This window comes from Propithecus coquereli, unplaced genomic scaffold, assembly GCF_000956105.1.
Source record: "Propithecus coquereli isolate 6110/MARCELLA unplaced genomic scaffold, Pcoq_1.0 Scaffold503, whole genome shotgun sequence".
NCBI classification, from domain to species: domain Eukaryota; kingdom Metazoa; phylum Chordata; class Mammalia; order Primates; family Indriidae; genus Propithecus; species Propithecus coquereli.
In genome coordinates, this window is record NW_012150875.1 from 2,185,010 (window position 1) to 2,204,474 (window position 19,465).

Here is a 19,465-nt window from a genome sequence, read left to right on the forward strand (position 1 = left end):
ACATTTTATGATTCTTAGAAAAAATTAAATATATTTTGTATTTTTGTAATATTTATGAAAAGCAGTATATGTAAGTATATACTCCTGAGAATCAGGAGGACTGAGTGGGCTCCTGTCCCCATGGCACCACGTCCTCACTGTGGGAGTTGGACATCCTTAACATGTCTCATCTACGCAATGGGGTCAATGATAGCACTTACGTGTCAGTGATGTTTTAAAGATTAAATATAATAGGAGAAGGCAAGTAAGGCATAGAGTAGGCCGCTCATTCCAAGCTTCTTCTAAGTGTCAGCTGCAGGATCACTACTTCTCTTTCCCCCAAGGGATAATCAACATTCACAAACTGGTATGTATTCTTCCAGATATTTCTGTGCACATTTGCTAATGTGAATCTGGATTAAAGAAACGAGATCACATTACGTGTGTTGTTCTGCCACTTGCCTTTCTTATTTAAGGACACGTCCTGCACCCTTCCGTGGCAGTGCAAATACATCTTCAAAGGCTGCAGACGATCCCATACTGTATGAAGGAAGTGTCATTATATGATTTGTTTTCGTACTGATGGACACTTATGCTATGCAGTGTTTTTAACCAACTGCAGCCAATATCTTTGTTCCCACATATTTATGTATCTGTTTATTTCTTTAGTGTGATATAAAGCCTCAGCTGTGCCATTGCTGGGTATGAGTCCTCAAAGATGCCTTTGATTCTGAGCCTTGACACTTGATTATCACAGTGGTTTGTTCTCATCCTTTTTTTCTTTCCATTTTTTCTCCTTTCAGCTGTTCAATAATATGTCTGAAAATAGGAGATTAATGTATTTAATCAGTGGACCTGGTGTGGATGAATATCCAGAGGTTGGTTTGTTTTCTATAGAAGATCACAAGAATGGAAAAATATATGTTCACCGCTCTGTCGATCGTGAAACAACACCGTCTTTTATGGTATCTAAAATTTGATATGTTATAATATCTAAGCTTGGATTTACTGTAAAGCTCTTGTGGGACTATTGTATTTGGTAAGAATTATTGAAACTGATTATGTGCCAGGTTGTGGGAGATCAAGATATACACTCTGACAAGCATGGGACACAGGTTAGTTTTGTAATCTTCTAGAATGCTGGACTTTGGCTTTGTGACAGTTTCTGCAATCTGTATGGGCTGCTGTAGACCTTTATTCTGATGACCAATATCCCCACATGGTCAGGATATCTGAAAGCATTTGGGGATAGAGTCACAGAATGTTTATAAAATAGGCTAATTCAGGGTTTTTATGAATGGCATGCATAAACCATGGAGACCATGGAGACAAGCTATAAACAGACCGCATGGGCTGCCCAGTGACTGGTGAGTGAGGACTTGCTACCTACTGACAGTGTCTTATTGTGAAACCAGGTGTTCTTACAATTTCATCACCCCAACACCGTGGTCTATGATGAAGTTGAAACTCAGGTTCTAAGCCAGGAAAGGAAATTACACATGAAAATGCCCAGAGCACATGGTGGTATATCATGTTACCCAGCTGACCTAGCAGGGAGTTTTTAGAGGGCCAGAGCTTGCTCTACTTCCACTTCCGTGGGACGGAGCTGCTGGGAACGGGGCTTGGTTCCCAGTCCTGCTTGGCTGTCATCGACTCTGAAGAGTGAGAAGATGTTGCCTGACATTTCAGAAAAGCAACTTGTGAAGCTTGCTCCGGTGGCTTCAAAGTATTTATATACACAATAAAATATACACCCTTTAGCTCACCGATAGGCTCTGAATCTTTAGTTTTTAAACAGGCAGATATTCTCCCCAAACCTTGGAAGACAGACAGAGATGACTCTCTCTGGATCTCCTCTAACCATATAAACTCTTGCCTCCCTTCTCTGCAGAATTTGCAGTGTCTGTTAGAAAGAAGGAATATAGAGTAGTCTTATGGGGCCCTGAGCCAATGCTTCTTAATCTTCAATGAGCGAACAGATCACCTGGGATCTTGGTAAAATGCAGATTCTATTTCAGTAGGTTGGGGCAGAGCCTGAGACTGCATTTCGGACAACCTCCCAGGTGATACAGATGCTGCCGGTCCACGAGCTGCGTCTGCATGTCTGGCAGGGAGGAGCTAGTGATGGTCACGACCTGTGCAAGGATGAAACCAAACATTCAGGGCTTGTTTTCTGCTGTTGTTGTTTATTTGCTTTTAACATTTTCAGTGAGGTATTAAGGGCTGGCATTCACAATGATTAATGTGGGACTTTGTGCCTAGAAGCTGATGATGCTTAACTCAAATCTCTATGAGCATTTTCTGAAACTTGGGGTTGAGATGGAAATGCTTGGCACATCTCAGGTGGGTCCTCAGCATCATTTAGAGCAAAAAGCGAAAGCATGTAGGGGAAACAAGTAGTATCCCCATTGGCTGTGTTGTGTCAAGATTTCAAGGTTCTATGCTTGGAGCTTCTTGGCTAAGCCAAAACCATGTTCTGATCCCCCAAAACATGGATGGCAGTTGTCCTTTCATATTGAGTTATGTAATTATTTGATACTTGGTCCCCTCATTTGACTACAAACTTCCACGAGGGGTGGAAGTTCTGAGCTTCCACCTTGCCCATCAAGCTCTGTCTCGTTACCCTGTTCTCATTACCTGATGGTTCTCATTATCTGAAATGTGCACTTCTGTGTTTGATTCTCTGTCAATAATGAATCTCCCTCATTAGAATGTAAGTTCTGAGAGGAGGAGATCCTGCCTTATTCTTAACTCTGGGAAAGACTGCCATTTCCCCAGAGTCAAGATCAGGGCTTCTCATGTAGTAGGTTCTCTGTTAATTATGTTGGATGAATGAATAAATCAATGAATGGGCACAGTAAAATATAGTCTATGCCCTGCAAGGTGTTGTGAATTGAATTGTGTTTCCCCAAAAGATGTGTTCAGGTCCTAACTCATGGTACCTGTGAGTGTGACCCTATTTGGATATAGGGTCTTTGCAGATATAATCAAGTTAAAATGAGGTCATACAGGATTAGGGTGGGCTGCAACCCAGTGACGGTGTCTTTAGAAGAAGAGGGAATTTTGGACACAGACAGACACAGAGGGGAATGCCGTGTGCAGACGGAGGCAGAGAGTGGAATGATGCCAAGGAACATGGAGCTTGCTGTTAACCATGGAAGCCAGGAGACAGGCATGGAACAGACTCCCCCTCAGAGTCTTTAGAAGGAACCACCCTGCTGACACCTTGATTTTGGTTCTAGCCTCTAGGACTGTGAGAGAACAAATTTCTGTTGGAAGCCTCCCAGCTTGTTATGGCAGCCACAGGACCAACACACAGGATTTACACACAAGTTACAAACATATGTAGCCGTCCGATGCGAAGGATTACCGGCCACAAAGAGTGGCAGAAGCCAAGTGTCCTGTGACTATTACACAAATCAAGCATCCTAGCTTACCCATCCGCTTCTGCAGAAGAACTTTTATTAATATTATTGGTTTTGGCAGTCCATCAAGACAGGCATTGTTAAAAATCAGGTAAACCTAATGCAGTGGCAAAAAGACATTCTAGTAGCACTGCTTCACTCTTGAGGACCCTGAAGGAATCTCTAAAATTAGCCAGAACAAAAACTTGTGTTCTGGAGGAGGCAGGGGAGAGGCTAACTCCTTATTAATTCCAGAAACTTATGAGAAAGCAGTTGCGAATTGCTGTAGGATATAAGACAGAGTTGGAGGGGAAAGTCTGACTTTTGTCTGCATGGGAATCTTATCTATTTATATCAAAATATGCTCGCTTTCCCAGGATACCAATACACCTGAAAATTCATCTTTTTATATTCCTCGAAATAACTGTGTATCCATCTTTATCCCCACACAGCTGCCTTTGCCCACTTCTAGCCTATTCATTAAATGATTTCGTGTTTTGCGTTTGGCACTTGCACTGTTCCCATGTGCTCATTTGTGTGTAAGACTTCAGATCTTGTGCATGTAATTCCAAATAGCCATATGGCGATTCATCATGTAACTGCACCATGGTGTGTTTATCCGAGGGTATAAATCTTAAGGCCGTAACAAAAGGCTGAAAACACTTTCCAAGTGCAGAAAATATCCGTGACATTTCCTTTCTCCATTGTGATTCTAAGTCCCCCGAAACTCTTAGCATCTTGCCAGAGAATAAGCCGCACTCCTGCTTCTCAGGCATCTTACGGAGCTAAAGGTCTCAGATGTAGCTTTTAGGGCAATAAATGGAATACAAAATAATAAACATAAAACAAACATGTACTTCTTGCTTGAAGGGGAAGGATTACAGTTGGTGCAGTTTGGGAGCCGAAAGTCAGGGTGATTAAGGGCAAAGAGTCGCCGGCACAGTCATGAATTATGGAGGAGAATGTGGAGATGGTGTGCGAGAAGGCCAATTTGCCCGCACAAAAATTTAAAAATGTATGTTAGAGTCCCCGGAGCAGAACAGTTCAGTAGCAGAAGCCCTGCAGCCCCCCTCCGTCTTGCTATGGGGGAGGAGGGAGCTGCCCCGGACCGGGCTTGGGCCCTGCGAGGAGGCCTGGTGGGCCCCGGCGGAGGAAGCCCACGAGGGGCAGCTAAGCCTGCAGGGAAAGGAGGCCCGAGGAGCTGCCACGGCAGAGCAGAGGCCAGCAGGGGGCCCTGAGGCAAGGGGTGGGGGAATTGCTGCCGCCGGAAGCTTTCAAGGCCCCGAGACAGGTGCTGTCGGGGAGCCCCCACTCTGGGCTCTGAGGAGCCAGAGAGAGACGTGGGGAGAGCTGGCCAAAGGTGCAGTCCCCGCCCCGACTGGACTTGAACCCGGGCTGCTTGGCCTCCACGTGGAGCGTGGAGCAGCCATGTGGCCTCCCCGCGGTGCAGAGCTGGACGGCAAGGGCGCCTCCCTCTGGGGCTTCTGCGGGAGGAAAGGAGTCCGTCTGCCTTAAGGGCTGGGGCTCCGGAAGTCCTCCCGGCCCCGCGTGCTCCCCAGCGTCCCCGGGCAGGATCTGCCCTGGACACCGGCTGGTCCTGGAGAATCCGGGGAACCGCTGCAGAGTGGCTCTGCCTGGGCCGCTCCTCGGTGCGGGGTTTATGCCTTCTCCTATGTTTTATGTTTATTATATTTGTTATATTTTATTAAATATGTAGTTATTCTTGTCTTGTAAGGACATAGTTTTTAACATGTATGGACTTTTATTTTTTAGCGCAGTCTCAGATTCCCAGAGAAATGGGGTGGAACGTACAGTGTCCCAGCGGCGCATCCGCAGCCCCGCCTTCCCCTTGCTGGACCTTGCCGTCGGGGGCGTCTGTTACAGCCCACGCGCCAGCATTTTGCGTTAGGATTGACCAAAGCGCGTCCTGTCCGAGAGGATGCACCCTTGGTCTTGTACTTTCTATGGGTTTTAACACATGTATAATGACACGTATGACCATCACAGGGTCATACACAGTAGTCTCACTGCCCTAAAACTCCCCTGTGCTCCACCTGTTTGTCCTCCCCACTCCCCAAGCCCCCGGCAACCGCTGATCGTTTTACTCTCTCTGCAGTTCGCTTTTCCCAGAATGTCACAGAGCTGTAACCAGACGGCGCGTAGCCTTTGCAGACTGGCTTCTGTCACCCGGCACTGCGCTTACGGCTCCTGCGTCTTTTCATCGCTGTGTAATATTCCGTTGCCGGATGGACCACGGTCTGTTTATCCGCCCTCCCACCCAAAGACGTCTTGTTTGCTTCCACATTTTGACCATTATGAATAAAGCTGCTATGAACATTCGTGTGCAGGTTTTTGCCTGCAAATATGTTTTCAACAGGTGTCTGGATGGTATGGGAAGAGTATATCTGGTTTTGAAAGGAACCACCAAACTGTCTTCCAAAGTAGCTGCACCATTTTGCATTCCCACCAGCGATGAGTGAGCGTTCCTGTTACTTGGACTTACTTTCCAGGTGTAAAATTAATGAAGGCGTCTCATAAAATTTTAAACAATAGAAAAATCTATGAAATAGTAATGAAAAATCTTGCCCTACCTCCCAACCTTTCTCTCTGTTCTCATTCCACAGAGGGAGAACTAAAACCACAGAGAAGTTACAACATTCATTCTTCACTTATTAGATTCAATATAAAGTATTTTTATGACTTCTTGGATACTGCAATGACCTTAGAACCCTTAACTACATTTACTCCTTCCACATTTTGTGTGTGTTTCACTTTTAAAACTTTATTTTAAAAATATACATACAGTAAAATGTATACCTCCCCCCAACTCCTTAACCCCTGGAAACCACCAATCTCTTCTCTGTCCTCACGTATTTACTTTGTTCAGAACGTCACAAAGACGGACACACGCAGTATGTCACTTTTCAAGTCTGGATGTGATATTCACCCATGCTGTTTCGTGCCTCGAAAGCTTGTTTCATTTTATTGCTGAGTAGTGGTATTTTATACAGCGAGCTGAAGGACACTCGGGTTCTTTTCTGTGTTTGGTGATCATAACAAAACTGCTATAAATCTACAGTTTTTATGTGAACATCAGTATTCATTTTGGGGTGCAAGTAGGAGTGGCTTAGACGGATCACACAAGTATATATTTAACTTTATCAGAAATTCCCGAACTATTTTTCAGAGTGGCTGAACTATTTTGCATTTGCACTGCACATGTGCGAGAATTCCAGTCGCTCTGTGTCTTTGGTAGCACTTGGTATTGTCAGGTTGTTCAATTTAGCCATTCTAATAGCCGTGTGGTGGTGGCTCACTGTGGCTTTAGGTGTGACTTCCCTAATGACAAATGCTTCGCTATTTGCCATGTGTAGATCTTCTCTGCAGAAGCGTCTGTTCAAATCCTTTGCTCATTTTGAAATTGTGCTGTTTGTTTTCTTATTACTGAGTTTTGAACCCAAATCCTTGGTCAGCATGTGATATACGCATGTTTTCCCTCAGCCACTGGCTTTGTCTTTTCATTCTTTTCACAGTGTTTTTCACAGGCGAAAGTTTTAAATGTTGATAAAGTCCAATTAATCAATACTTTTTTCTTCTGGATCATGTTTTTGGTGTCATATTTAACACATGCCCATGGGGAATTTCTCCCTTTTTTGGCTACAATTTTCATACTTTTGTGTTTTACATTTAGGTCTATGATCCATTTTGAGTTAATTTTTGTGTGAGGTGGGAGATGTAAATCCAGGATCCGGGGTTTTGTTTTGTTTTTGTTTTTGCTCATAGACATCCAGTTGTGGCAGCACCATTTGCTGAAAAACTGTCCTTTCTCACCAAGTTGCCTTTGTACCTTTCTCGAAAATCAATAGACTATATTTCGTGAGCTTATTTCTGCACTCTTTATTCTGTTCCAGTGGTGTATATATTTATCTTTTCACCAATACTATACCATCTGGATTATTTTATCTTTATAATAAATCTTGAAATGACATAGTATAAGTCCTCTTCTTCTTTTTCAAAATTATTTTGAGTATTCAAATCTCTTTGCCTTTCCATATAAATTTTCAGATCAGCTTGTTGATATCTCTAAAAATTTCCGCTAGCCTTTTGATTTGGCTTGCACCAAATTTACAGGTCAATTTGGGAGGAACTGTCATCTTGGCAATATTGAGTCACTAAGTCCATAAACACAGAATATCTTTGCATTCGATTAGGTCTTCTTTAATTTCTTTCATCAGTGTTTTACAGCTTTCAGTAAGCAGATCCTGCATACATTTTATATTTGCTTTTAAAATTTTGGTTTCTAATTATTCATTGCTGGTCTATAGAAATGTAATCGAATTTTACATATTAATGTTCCACTTACAGCATTGCCAAAATTGATTTAAATGTGGAATCAGCCTTATGTTCTCAGGGCAAACCCCATTTGCTCATGATAAATATTGCTGGACACTATTCCCTTATGTTTTGGTGAGGATTTTTGAGTCTAGGTTTACAAAGGCTATTGTTCCGTAGTCTTCTCGTAATTTTTTACAATATGACTTGGTATTATGATAACATTAGTCTCATATAATAAGTTGGGAAGTTTTCCTTCCTTTTATATTTTCTGGAAGAGACTGTGTTGAATTGGTATTACCTGTTCCTTCCTATTTTGCTAGAATTTACTATTGAAATCATCTGGGCTTGCAGTTTTTTTGTTTTTATTTCATGGAAGATTTAAACTACAAATTCCATTTCTTTAATAGACATAAGACTATTCAGGTTACCTATTTCTTCTTGAGAAAGTCTTGGTTGTTTTTCTCCCTCAAGAATTTGGTCCATTTCATTTCAGTTTTCGAATGCATTGGCATAAACTTGGCGGTACTCTTCCTCGTTATTCTTTTAGCGTGTGTGGGGTCTGCAGCCGCCCTTCTCTCAGTCTTGGTGTTGGCACTCTCTCCTGTGGCTCATCAGTCTTCCTAGAGCTTTATCCATTTAATTGACAATTTCAAAGAACCAGCTTTTGGTTTCAGGACTTTATTGTTTCATTGTTTTCCATTCCACTGATACATGCTCTTACCTTTATAATTCTTTCTTTCTCTTCAGGGTTAATATGCTCTCTCTTAAAAAATTTCTTAAGATAGACACTTAAATTATTGATTTGAGACCTACTGAAGGGAAAGGCTGCGCATATGCGTGTTCGAGGTGGATCGACCTTTCTTAGCCAAGTGCAGAACCTAGCACGTCAGTAGCTGTGCGAGTTTCTGTAGATGTGCACTTCCCCCAAACCTTAGAGTGTCTGCTGTCTGCCATGTGTCAACAATACTTCGTAGCATATTCATTTCTCATGACAGTGCTGATAGGTTGTAGAAAATGAAGCTCATAAGCACCTTGCCTGTGCTTACTCAGGTGGAGAAACTGAGATTTGAACCTAATGATAACTGATCGATTGTTTTTTCTAGTCCATGCATTGATTTGTTCTCTGCATTTATTGAGCACCCAGTCTGTGCCAGCACCGTGCGCTATCCCTGAGCTTACACAGTCTTACACGGTGAATGAATGCATCTGATTCCTGCACTCAGGAACTGTCAGTCTTGTGGAGGAGACAGATACAAAACACATAATCACACTAACGGTCATTTGGTTCGTGTCATCAAGGAAATGTTTCTGCAACATTTATACAGTTCTCTGCTTCCTAGGTCTGCTTCGATGCTGTGGATCGCTCAACAGGGGAAACTGTGGATAAATCCTTGATTTTCAACATTAGAATCAGGGATGTAAATGATCACGCACCCCAGTTTCCTGAGAAGGAATTTAACGTCAGTGTGAAAGAGAACCAAGCTGCAGGTGTGTGCGGTGGGGGGCGGAAAGGAGGCCCTGCAGGGCTTCTGTCCCTGCTCTGCCTTCCTCCTTTGGTGTCGCAGTGGAGCTTGATCCTTGCTGTCTTCAGGGAGCTTTTACCGTTCACGTTGCAAAGGTCGCAGGCCCTGCATCGGAGGGAAACACTTTGAGGTCTGTCAGCCTCATTTTGTATTGGCAATAAAACGATGCAGACATTGTGTCAGCTGGAAGAGCCGGTATGTAAATGCCCATCTAAAAATAAAGCCACATATGGTGAAGGAAAAAGAGCTGGGTGGCAAGGGTGAAGGAAAAAGAGCTGGGTGGCAAGTTCCTGATCATCTCTGCCAATTTCTCATCTGTAGAACGGCAACAAGATGAAAGTCTCTGAGTTACAGATACCATGAGTCTTCAAATCCCAACCACTCTTACTAGAATGTGGATTTATTTTAATAATGGAAAAATTATTTAATTTTTAAAATAAACTTTACAAAATTTGGAAAATTCTGAGAAATGAAAAGTCTGCAAAAGAAAGCATCTTTAATACTACTCATGAGAGATAAATACCATTAGTGGTAAACACCTTATGGTGTTTTAGTCTGTATCCTTTCAATATTTTTCTTTGCATTTTATATGTTTGTATATATACATGCTGTATGTTATATGTATGCATTCACAGATCTTTATTTATAATATACAATATATAATACATATTTATATATACGTACATTTTTCACCTTTATTATAGCACAAAATGTGTATGTGCACATATTAAATATTTACACATATTGGGTGTGCTTTTTTATATGTGTATATTTATGAATTTCCTTTTTTAGAAATGCGATTTTACTGTTTGTAACTAAATATTCTCCTGCAGCCTCCTATTGCGTAATGCGTTATGATGTGCTTTAAAGTATTCAACCAATCTTCTTTCTATTGATGAACATGCATATTTTGTTGTCACTTTTTGTTATTTTTATAAAATATGTTTCAATGAACAGACATAAGCTGTAATAAATCTATGTCCCAACCCAGCAGGGTTTACTTAGCACTAATTCAGAGACGTCACCTTGCCAGCTCCAACTGCACACACGATTTCAGTGCCCCCATTTCCTCTTCTGCCAGCAACATGCCTGTCCACGCATGTTGTCTTTGATGATTACAGGCTTCAACTTTTTTTATCAGTTGCTTTTTCCTCTCTTTTGTCCATTTTTCTGTTACCCTGTTTGTCATTTTTCTTCTTGATTTTAACCTCTGCATTCCATATCGAGAATATCTGCCTACCATATATAATTCAAATAAGTTTTCCCACTTTATCATTTCCTTTTTAATTTTGTCTATAGTTTTTTGCCATGCATTTTAAAATGTGACCTGATCTATCAGTTTTGTCCTTTAAGTCTTCTGCATTTGCAATCATGATTAAAAAGGTATTTTTGACCTTATAGCTATTTAAACATTCAACTTTATCTTGTCCAGTGTGTGCATAGTTTGATTTTATATTTATATATTTCACTCATTCTGGTGTATGCCCCAATGCCATTCAATAAATAATTCATCCTCTTACTGGTTTGACAGGCTGCCTTTGTCCAATAGTAACAATTTAAAAACTTTCTTTCCAGGTCAGCCTATCTTTCAGATGTTGGCAGTTGATTTGGATCAAGAAAACACTCCAAATTCTCAAGTCCTTTATTTCCTCGTTTCTCAAACACCATTACTGAAAGAAAGCAGTTTCCGGATTGATCGTATTAGCGGAGAAATAAAACTCTCAGGATGTTTAGATTATGAGGTTATGTGGATTTTATTATTTAAAAAATACAAAACGTGTTGCCTATCTTTGAGCCTCAGGCTCAGATTCTGTGTTTGCAGAGGGGAACCCTCTGTGGCTAGACTTGCTATTGCAATTGCTACATGGAATATTTCTATATTAATCTTTCCTCTCCTGTGTTTTAAGGGTCTAACCTCCCTTTTCCTCCCCACATAGACTGCGGCTCAGTTTACACTCATCATCAGAGCCCAGGACGGTGGAGAGCCATCGCTGTCATCCACAGCCACAGTTCACATGGATGTGCAAGACGGCAACAACCACGTGCCTGCATTTACCCAGGAAAATGTAAGCTGTCCGGGCTGCCCCCAATTCTAAGTCCCAAAGCAAAAGGCCTCTGGGGTCTTAGGTTCAGTTTTGCTGGGGGTATCACCCAAGGTACAAGCAGTTCTCCAAAGAAACTTAAGCTAGAATCAAGAAGTAAAACCGTATCGACCCAGAAGCATGTACTAATCGTCACGTGAGCGTACGTTTTGACTGCTTCATGCCAGACACTATGCGAAGAACTTTTACGTGCATCTTTAATTGTTGAAAGCACCAAATGATTTCTATTTTACAGATGAGAAAACTGAGGCCCAGGGAAGATAGAGAATCCCTGTTCACTTGAAGTCAGGGTTTCCTAACTTGTGACACTGGGCCAGATAATTCCTTGGGGTGGGGGCTGTTCTGTGTGTGATAGGATCGTTGGCAGCACCTCTGGCCTCTGCCTACTAGACACCAGCAGCAGCCCCCAGTTGGGACAACCAAAAATGTCTCCGCACGATGCCGAATGTCCCCTGGGAAGCAGAAACACCCTTGGCCGAGAAGTCTAGACCTGAGGTTTTCACACTGTTCAGGGTTCTAGAGGGGGTGACGCACAGGTAGGCTTTGGCCCCGCCTTCCTCACCTCGCCGGGTCTACGCGCTGGGGCTCCACGTAGGATGGTACACGCTCCAGATTCTCAGCCTTTAAGACAGCGTCGAGAGCACTGCGTAAGACCGTTCGGATACACCACAGCACTTAAGGCATGCGAGACTGTAAGGAGATAAGAATACTCAGGATCTGTTTCCAGTTTTTTATTTTTTTACTATTCTATGTATATTTTTAAAAAGTAAATATCCATTATTTGTCCCTGTTTCTCCTGGACTCTCAGTCAGGCCTTTCTTTCCTGACTACCCAGTTAAAACACCCCCACTCCCTTCCTGGAGCACACTCCAGCCCTTTGTGCTTTCTTCTTCTTCATGGTGTTCTATTTAATTAGTTAATTGGTTTCATTTATTGTCTAAATATTCCCTACACACACACACACACACACACATATATATATATATATACACACTCACATTCAGTTGTCAGCTCCCTGACAGTGGGGTCACTGCCTGTCTTGTTCCCAGCATTTAAAACACAATCTGGTACACGATAGCTGTTGTTGAAGAAATGATGCAAACAATTATTTTTAAAAGGTGTCATTTAAAATCTTTTAAAAATATTGTATAAACCAAAGTGAACTGTTCTCAGATGAAGGCACCTCACGGAGAGTACATAATGACTACAAAATAATATTATGTTTGAACCTTGTTTTAAATTCCTTCCCTGGCTTGATGAAAAGCTGAGCTCTCAAAACTGAGGCTGAAACAAATAGAGCCTGCTGTGGATGTGCTTGTCTGGGTACATTGTCACCAAAAGACACCGAGTAACAAGCGGTTTGAAAGGTCTGTGTTAGAAAACTGATCACCTTAATCTAAGCAACCACAAGTGTCCTGCTTTAGGAGAAGAGCTAGGATTTTTAGAGAACAAAGTAGGACGCGTATTATTATTTTAAAAATTCTTAGAAAAATAGTGCATGGAGTTGGCTTTAAGACTGCTCTGAAAATTATTCAGCTGCAGACGACAAATCACAGGTAGGAGGGACACGAGGTTCCTCATCCATGCTCTTGTTGCAGCAGCAGAATTTCACCCCCTTAACGTCAGTCCCGGCAGCATCAGGGCTCTCCAGGCCGCAGGGGGTCGTGCTGAGGACCCACATTTTCTCCCCCCACCAATTGCATTTCTTTGTCTCTGTGACACGGACATGATGTGGCCTATTTCAGTACAAGATTCAGGTTTCTGAAGGTCAAGTCATCCAGGGCGTGTTGCGTCTCCCTGTCCAAGATGGCGATTCACCATCGACAGCAGCTTGGAGAGTGCAATTCAACATATCACGTGGCAACGAAGAGGGACATTTTGACATTTTGACTGACCCTGAGACCAATGAAGGCGTTTTGAATGTCATCAAGGTAAAGCCATAACACACCAGCCAGGTGGTGGTAGACGCCGAGGGCCCTTTCTGTGGCATAACTAACAATGAACTAGGAACGAGCAGCTCGTGGCACCTACGGTGTGCACTGAGCACCTTGTATAACCTGGAGGGCAGGGCCGCATGGCCACTTCTGTGTGTGGGCCGAGCGCTCCTCCTACCAAGGTTGTATCAATATTACGAATTATTTGCGGCATTACCTAAAGATTTCACCATTTGTTTTGTTTTAGGCAAAATGTAATAGATTTACATAGGCCCTAAAACGTTTATTGTTTCCTGATGTGATAAAAATTGAAAACATTTTCTTCAACCCTAGAAGTTCTTCTTTTCTTCCTGTGAGTTTTAAGTGTTTAAAACTTGTAACGTTTAAAAGAAATACAAACATCTGTGTGGCCCCTGTCAGTACGGTGTGCCCCTGGCACGGTGCCTGCCTGCGCCCAGTGGAGAAGTCAGGCCTGGAGGACAGTATTCCTAACTCCTTTTACTGATAAGGAAACCGAAGCCCAGAGAGGTTGGGCCCTTTACAAGGAGTCACACAGCTCGAGAGCGGTGGAGTGGAGATTCTGACCAGGGCAGTCTGACCCCAGTGCCTCTAGCCTTCGTAGCTCTCAGCCAGACCCTAGAATGAGCAGGGTCCCTCACGCAGCGCAGGTGAGTCACCTGGGAAAAGGCACCGAGATTCCCCCCGACAGTTTAACAAGCGCCCAGGTGATGCTGATGGCCCACAGAGGGCGCTGTGACCAGCAAGGCTCTGAGACACTACGCCAGGTGCCGGGAGTGGAATCTTCCAAACATCCCCAGCCTTGCAATCCTCTTAAGTCACTGACCGCTTTGTACCCTGAATCGCTATGATCATTAATATCTATATTTCCCTAAGTTCCCTGACTTTCTGCAGCAGGGTTGTCACATGAATATTTCATTAGGTTATGGGTTTTGTTGCATTTTTCATGACCCTCTGATGGATGGTGGCTCTTTTCAGCCAGGAGAGGAGGAGGAAATGAAAAAAGAAAAGAACTCCATAAATGATTTGAAAACACGCTGAAGACTGTCTTTTGATCATTATCAAAGACAATGTAAATAATACATGAAGTGCAAAAGCCACACGCTCTCCGTCGTTGACGACTGGGGCTGGGCTTCCTCTGGCCCCAGGAGCCGCGAGTGCTAATGAAACCCCTCTGGCTTTCAGCCTCTGGATCACGAAACCCACCCGGTGCGAAGCCTCGTCATCACCGCGGAGAATGAGGAGCGGCCCTTCCTCTGCGAGGGGGGCGAGCTCCAGCAGCCCAGGAGGGCGGCGGCAAGTGCCACCGTGAGTGTGCAGGTGACCGATGCCAATGACCCACCGGCCTTTCACCCTGAGAGCTTCCTGGTCAGCAAAGAGGAGGGCGCCAGGCCCGGAACCCGGCTGGGAACTTTCAACGCCCTGGATCCAGACGGCAGCGCAAGCCAGATAAGGTGAGTGCGGAGGCACAGGCAGGCAGCGGGGAGCGTGGACCCCGCAGCTACCACGAGGACTTCTACTGGCCAGCGAGCCCCTCTGACGCGCTCACGGGCTGACTAAGCCTCAGTTACGAAAATCCTAGAAGCCACCAGGCGGATGCCCACCGGCCCGGGTTTAATGTCCTCTTGGTTCTGCAGCTTTCTCTGACCCCCCAGGGGAAGTCACCTGCTCATTCCCTTTGCACTTCCCACGTGCTTCTTTCCTTGTCTTTTCTTCGTATTAGAATCATTTGTTTATACGTTTCTATCTCCCTCTTTACCGGAGGTTATAAACTGGCAGCCCTCTTGCTTCTGGGCAACAAGTGTTTTTATAAAAATTGTGATAAAATACATGTGACGTAAAATTTACTACTTTAGCCATCTTTGGCATTTAACCAAGTCAGTGGCGCTAAGCACATCCACTATGGTTGTGCAGACATCACTACCGTCCACTGCCAGGACCCTTTTCATCTCGCAAAACTGAAACTCTGTCCCCGTTAAACACGTATCACCATCCCCCTCCAGCCGCTGGCACCCACCGTTCCACCTTCTTGTCTCTGTAAATGTGACTGCTCTCGGGACTTCATACAGGCAGAATCACACAGCCTTTGCCTTCCTGGGTCTGGCTCATTTCACTTGACATAGTGTCCTCAACGTTCATTCATGGTTAGCACATGTCAGAATTTCCTTTAAGGCTGAATACACACACACACACACACACATACATATATAATATACACATTGCATGTATTTACCACATTTTTTTTTTGTCTATTCATCCGTCCTTGGATTGCTTAGTGGATTGTTTTAAAAATAAAGTTGCAGCATTTAAAAAGAAGGGGATTATGTGTAACAGCTGCATTTTCTGGCTGTTCTCAAAGGAGCAGGACGATTTGGCCTATTTGGGTCCGTATCACACGGCGCCATGATCATAGGGGCAGAGCAGGGGTCATAGGTCGTGCCCCTTCACCCTTGAGGCTCAGCAGCTGGCCTCAGTCCTCATTCCGCCAACGCCACTCATTTCTAGCACCTGCTTGGCCCCATCCACTCTTGAGTTTGGGATTCCGCCTTAGAGCAACGCTTCTCAGTGTACCTATTGGGAAGGGCCAGGTTTCTTTTTTCATTTCCAATGCATTATGGAGTGATCATTTTGCAAAACATAATAAAAATGAATTACTAGAAAATTTACTAGGGGGACACAGCAATGCCTACGACTGTAAGAATTTCTCAGCACTTGCTCTTAATTTTTGCCATTCTCACTGGGAGCAGCTAACCCAGAGCCCAGGGACTGTCCCGTGCACACAGGTGCGTGTCGAACTAGCGCAGCTCTTCAGCAGTGGTTGTCAAACTACAGCGTGTATCAGAATTTCTGGAGGGCTTGTTAAAATGCAGGTTGCTGGGCCCCCTCCTACAATTTCTGATTTAGAGGTTCGGGTGTGAGGACTGGGATTTGCTTTTCTAATAAGTTCCCGGGTGGTGTTAATGATGCTAGCAGGGACCTGCCTTTGAGAACCACCGATGTCGAGCCCACATCTATTGCTTGCTGTCTTGCTGTCTCTTGAGCATGGTTGGCTTATAAGCCGGTCTCAGTACATGTTTGGATTGTGCTGGAGTCAAGAACTAAACACTCCATTCACTTTAGCCTCAGATATTGCTTTCTCCAGGGTGCAGGCTGAGTGTCTATTGTGGGGTGGAGACTAGATCCGATGAGCAGGTTTTGTTTAGTCTTGTTCTGCTCCATTTGCATTGACCGGAGTTAACTTTCATGAACTTGGCCTGAGATAATCCACAGATGAACTGAGTGTCTTCCCTTGGTTTGTAAACATTGCCAAACCACAGCGTTTCTAAGGGACTCCTGGAAGCTTCCATAAGAGGTGAAGCAGTGCACAAAAAGCTTCAATCCTTTTAAAATCTGTGACCCACTGAATATAGGGGAGGGCCAGTTGTTGACCTTTTCGAAAGCATTTTCCCAGGTGATGAAGAGGAAGCATAAGGAGAAATTGCCCTTCTGCACCCTTTCTGGGGCCTGCACTTTTTCTGTCCCTTGCCTGAGTCCAGGAGGTCCCTACCGTAGGTCCCTAGGCAGGTGGCTGTGGGTGGCAATCTGGCAAGGTTCCAGCAAATGCCATCTGATGTTGACCACTCCCAGAGACCCTGGCAGGCTCAGCATGGCCACCCCTGAAAAAGGTACCAGGTTACCCAGGCGTGGATCCTTTGGGCTCTGCTACAAAGGGCACATCCAGAGTAGCGGAGTCCCGGGCCTCTGTAGCAGCGGCAGGTTAGTTCTGAGCGGGAAGCTGCTGGGCCCTGCAGTCGTTGAAGACTGGCTCTCCTCCAGTGCGAGATGCTTCCCCAAGGCAGACACAGTTATGTTCGGCCCAGCATGGAGGGAGTCGCTTAGTATTCCAGAGAATATCTATCTGACACACTAATAGAGTCTTCAGACTGTCATCCCCCTGTCTTCATTAAATTCATGAACACTCTTGTGGTGTTAACTGCTCTTAGAATCTCCTAAATTACTTGGGATAGGAAGAGTAGTGTTTCTCTGGCATATTTTGATTTTTCTTTTGATGTAAATTTTTAATTCTAAAGATTGTGTGTGTTTTCCTTCTACCAGATACAAACTGGTCCATGACCCAGCAAATTGGGTTGCCGTAGATGAACACTCGGGAGTTGTCATCACCACGAAGCCAATTGACCGAGAATCGCCTCACGTCAATGACAGCTTTTACACAATCGTCGTTCACGCTGTCGATACTGGTGAGTGTTTACCCAGCGCTGGGGGAAAAGTGCTCATTCTTTCTTCCTGAGGGAAAATGACACCGGTGAGAGTCTTTCAGCGCAACTGAGAAAAATATAAAGGAAACCTTGTTATCACTTTGCATCCATGCTGGGGATTATTTCTGATAATAATTCTTGAAATGGTTGACTAGGGACCAATACCATCAAAAGAGGGCAGTATTCATTCAGAAGAGACGATTATGGCAGTGAGGAAGCTGCAGTCAAACCCAACACCTTTTCATCTGTTCATGAGATAACTCTTCAGCTCTTTGCCAAAGCCAACGACGTGTGATAAATATTTAGCACAGTTTCCCCGAACTCGAGGTGGCTTATAGGCTCAGGTAAATGTGACCGTGTGGGACAAATTTGTTATAAACCAGGGTGGGTGGTTTTATGAGAATGTTTTAGTACTTGTCTCTACAATTTCCCAAGGATGAATTTTTAAATACTCCAAAACAAATTTGAATAAATGAAAAATTTCAAATAACTTTAAAATTGCATTTGGGGAAGTCTGTAAACTGAAAGCCAGGTTCCCAGTGATACGTAACTGTACATCCCACTTGTATAATTAACTGGTTGAATACTGGTTATGAAGACATGGAACGTGTTCCTAAGCAATATTATGGGCGGAGAAAGAAAGTGGGGTTAATGTTCTAGGGTCCTGTGATTCTGTTATGGATGAGTTCATGATGGTTTCAAAATTTTTTATTACAAAAAATTTATTAGATGCTTATAGATTCACATGCGGTTTTAAGAAACAATATAGTAGATCCCAGGTACTCTTTGCTCAGTTTCCCCCAGTGAGAACACCTTGCAAAACTGTGGTGCGACATCACAACCAGGGTAGCCGAGATCCAGAACGTTTCCATCCCCACAAGGACCCCTCACTCACCCTCTTATTGTCATGCCCACTTCCCTCCACCTTCACACCAGGCACGATTGACCTTTTTAATTTATTTAATGATATCACATTCCACCTCATTCTACAAATGATTTGAGCAGGCAAGCGTCTGAACCTACCTTACCCAGATATTCTGAATTTTTAGAGAAGCAGGAAAACAAATCCAGTGCATGCCAGTAAGGCTTATGAATTTGAAGGGGAAACGGTCCCAGTATTTTGGCGGAACGGTTCTTCCTTGAGAGATGGAGGGTGCTCCTTCTCCAGGGCTCTGCGCGCACAAGGAATGCTTCCTCAGTTGATGAACAACTTCTCCCGGAATCCCTCTCTTTACCAGGCGTCCCACCACAGACGGGCACAGGGACGCTGCTGCTCTTCCTGTCTGACATCAATGACAACGCCCCCGCTCTCCAGCCCGGTTCTCGCGACGTGGAGGTGTGTGAGTCTGCGGGGAACGAGCCCCTCCTCATCGAGGCAGACGATCCGGACCTGGAGCCCTACTCTGACCCGTTTACATTCGAGCTGGACGATACCTGGGGACATGCAGAGGACACATGGAGATTGGGCAAAAATTGGGGTGAGTGTACCGGCCAGGGGTAAAGCGTTGAAAATGACAGAGACCCAATGCAGACGGACTTAGGCAAAAAAGGAATTTCTTAGCTTACTTGTATTAATGACAAAAAATTTCAGGTGAGCCTGTGTTCTGGCAGAGCTGGGTCTGGGTTTGCAGAGGATACCCTGGAGGTCACCTTTCCACCCCTTGGCTGTGCCCTTGCCTGGGCTCCTTCATTGTCAGGTAGCTCTCCTTGCAGAGCAGCAGTGGCTGCTGGGAGTCCCTGGGACACATCCTAGCACCTGGCAAGAAGGGCGGGCGCTTCCAGGGAAAGCTCCAGGATGGGTATCACCGCTTGGCATGGGTCACCTGCCCTGCCAACCCTTGTAGGTGGGACTGGGAAGGGCGCACATGCTGGCTGGCTCCCAGCACACACCTGGACCTTGTTGCCGTCTGGGCT

General features: G+C 44.3%; 1 protein-coding gene across 1 annotated transcript in view; it reads left to right on the forward strand.

Moving 5' to 3' along the window:
• The window catches only part of CDH26 (cadherin 26), a 58,324-nt gene that overhangs the window by 10,656 nt on the left and 28,203 nt on the right, over positions 1 to 19,465 (forward strand). The window contains exons 2-9 of the mRNA XM_012656473.1: positions 783 to 944; positions 9,059 to 9,206; positions 10,817 to 10,983; positions 11,179 to 11,307; positions 13,089 to 13,274; positions 14,481 to 14,749; positions 17,391 to 17,533; positions 18,790 to 19,029. Coding sequence (XP_012511927.1) covers positions 783 to 944; positions 9,059 to 9,206; positions 10,817 to 10,983; positions 11,179 to 11,307; positions 13,089 to 13,274; positions 14,481 to 14,749; positions 17,391 to 17,533; positions 18,790 to 19,029 — 1,444 coding nt within the window. The remainder of the gene's footprint in view (positions 1 to 782; positions 945 to 9,058; positions 9,207 to 10,816; positions 10,984 to 11,178; positions 11,308 to 13,088; positions 13,275 to 14,480; positions 14,750 to 17,390; positions 17,534 to 18,789; positions 19,030 to 19,465) is intronic.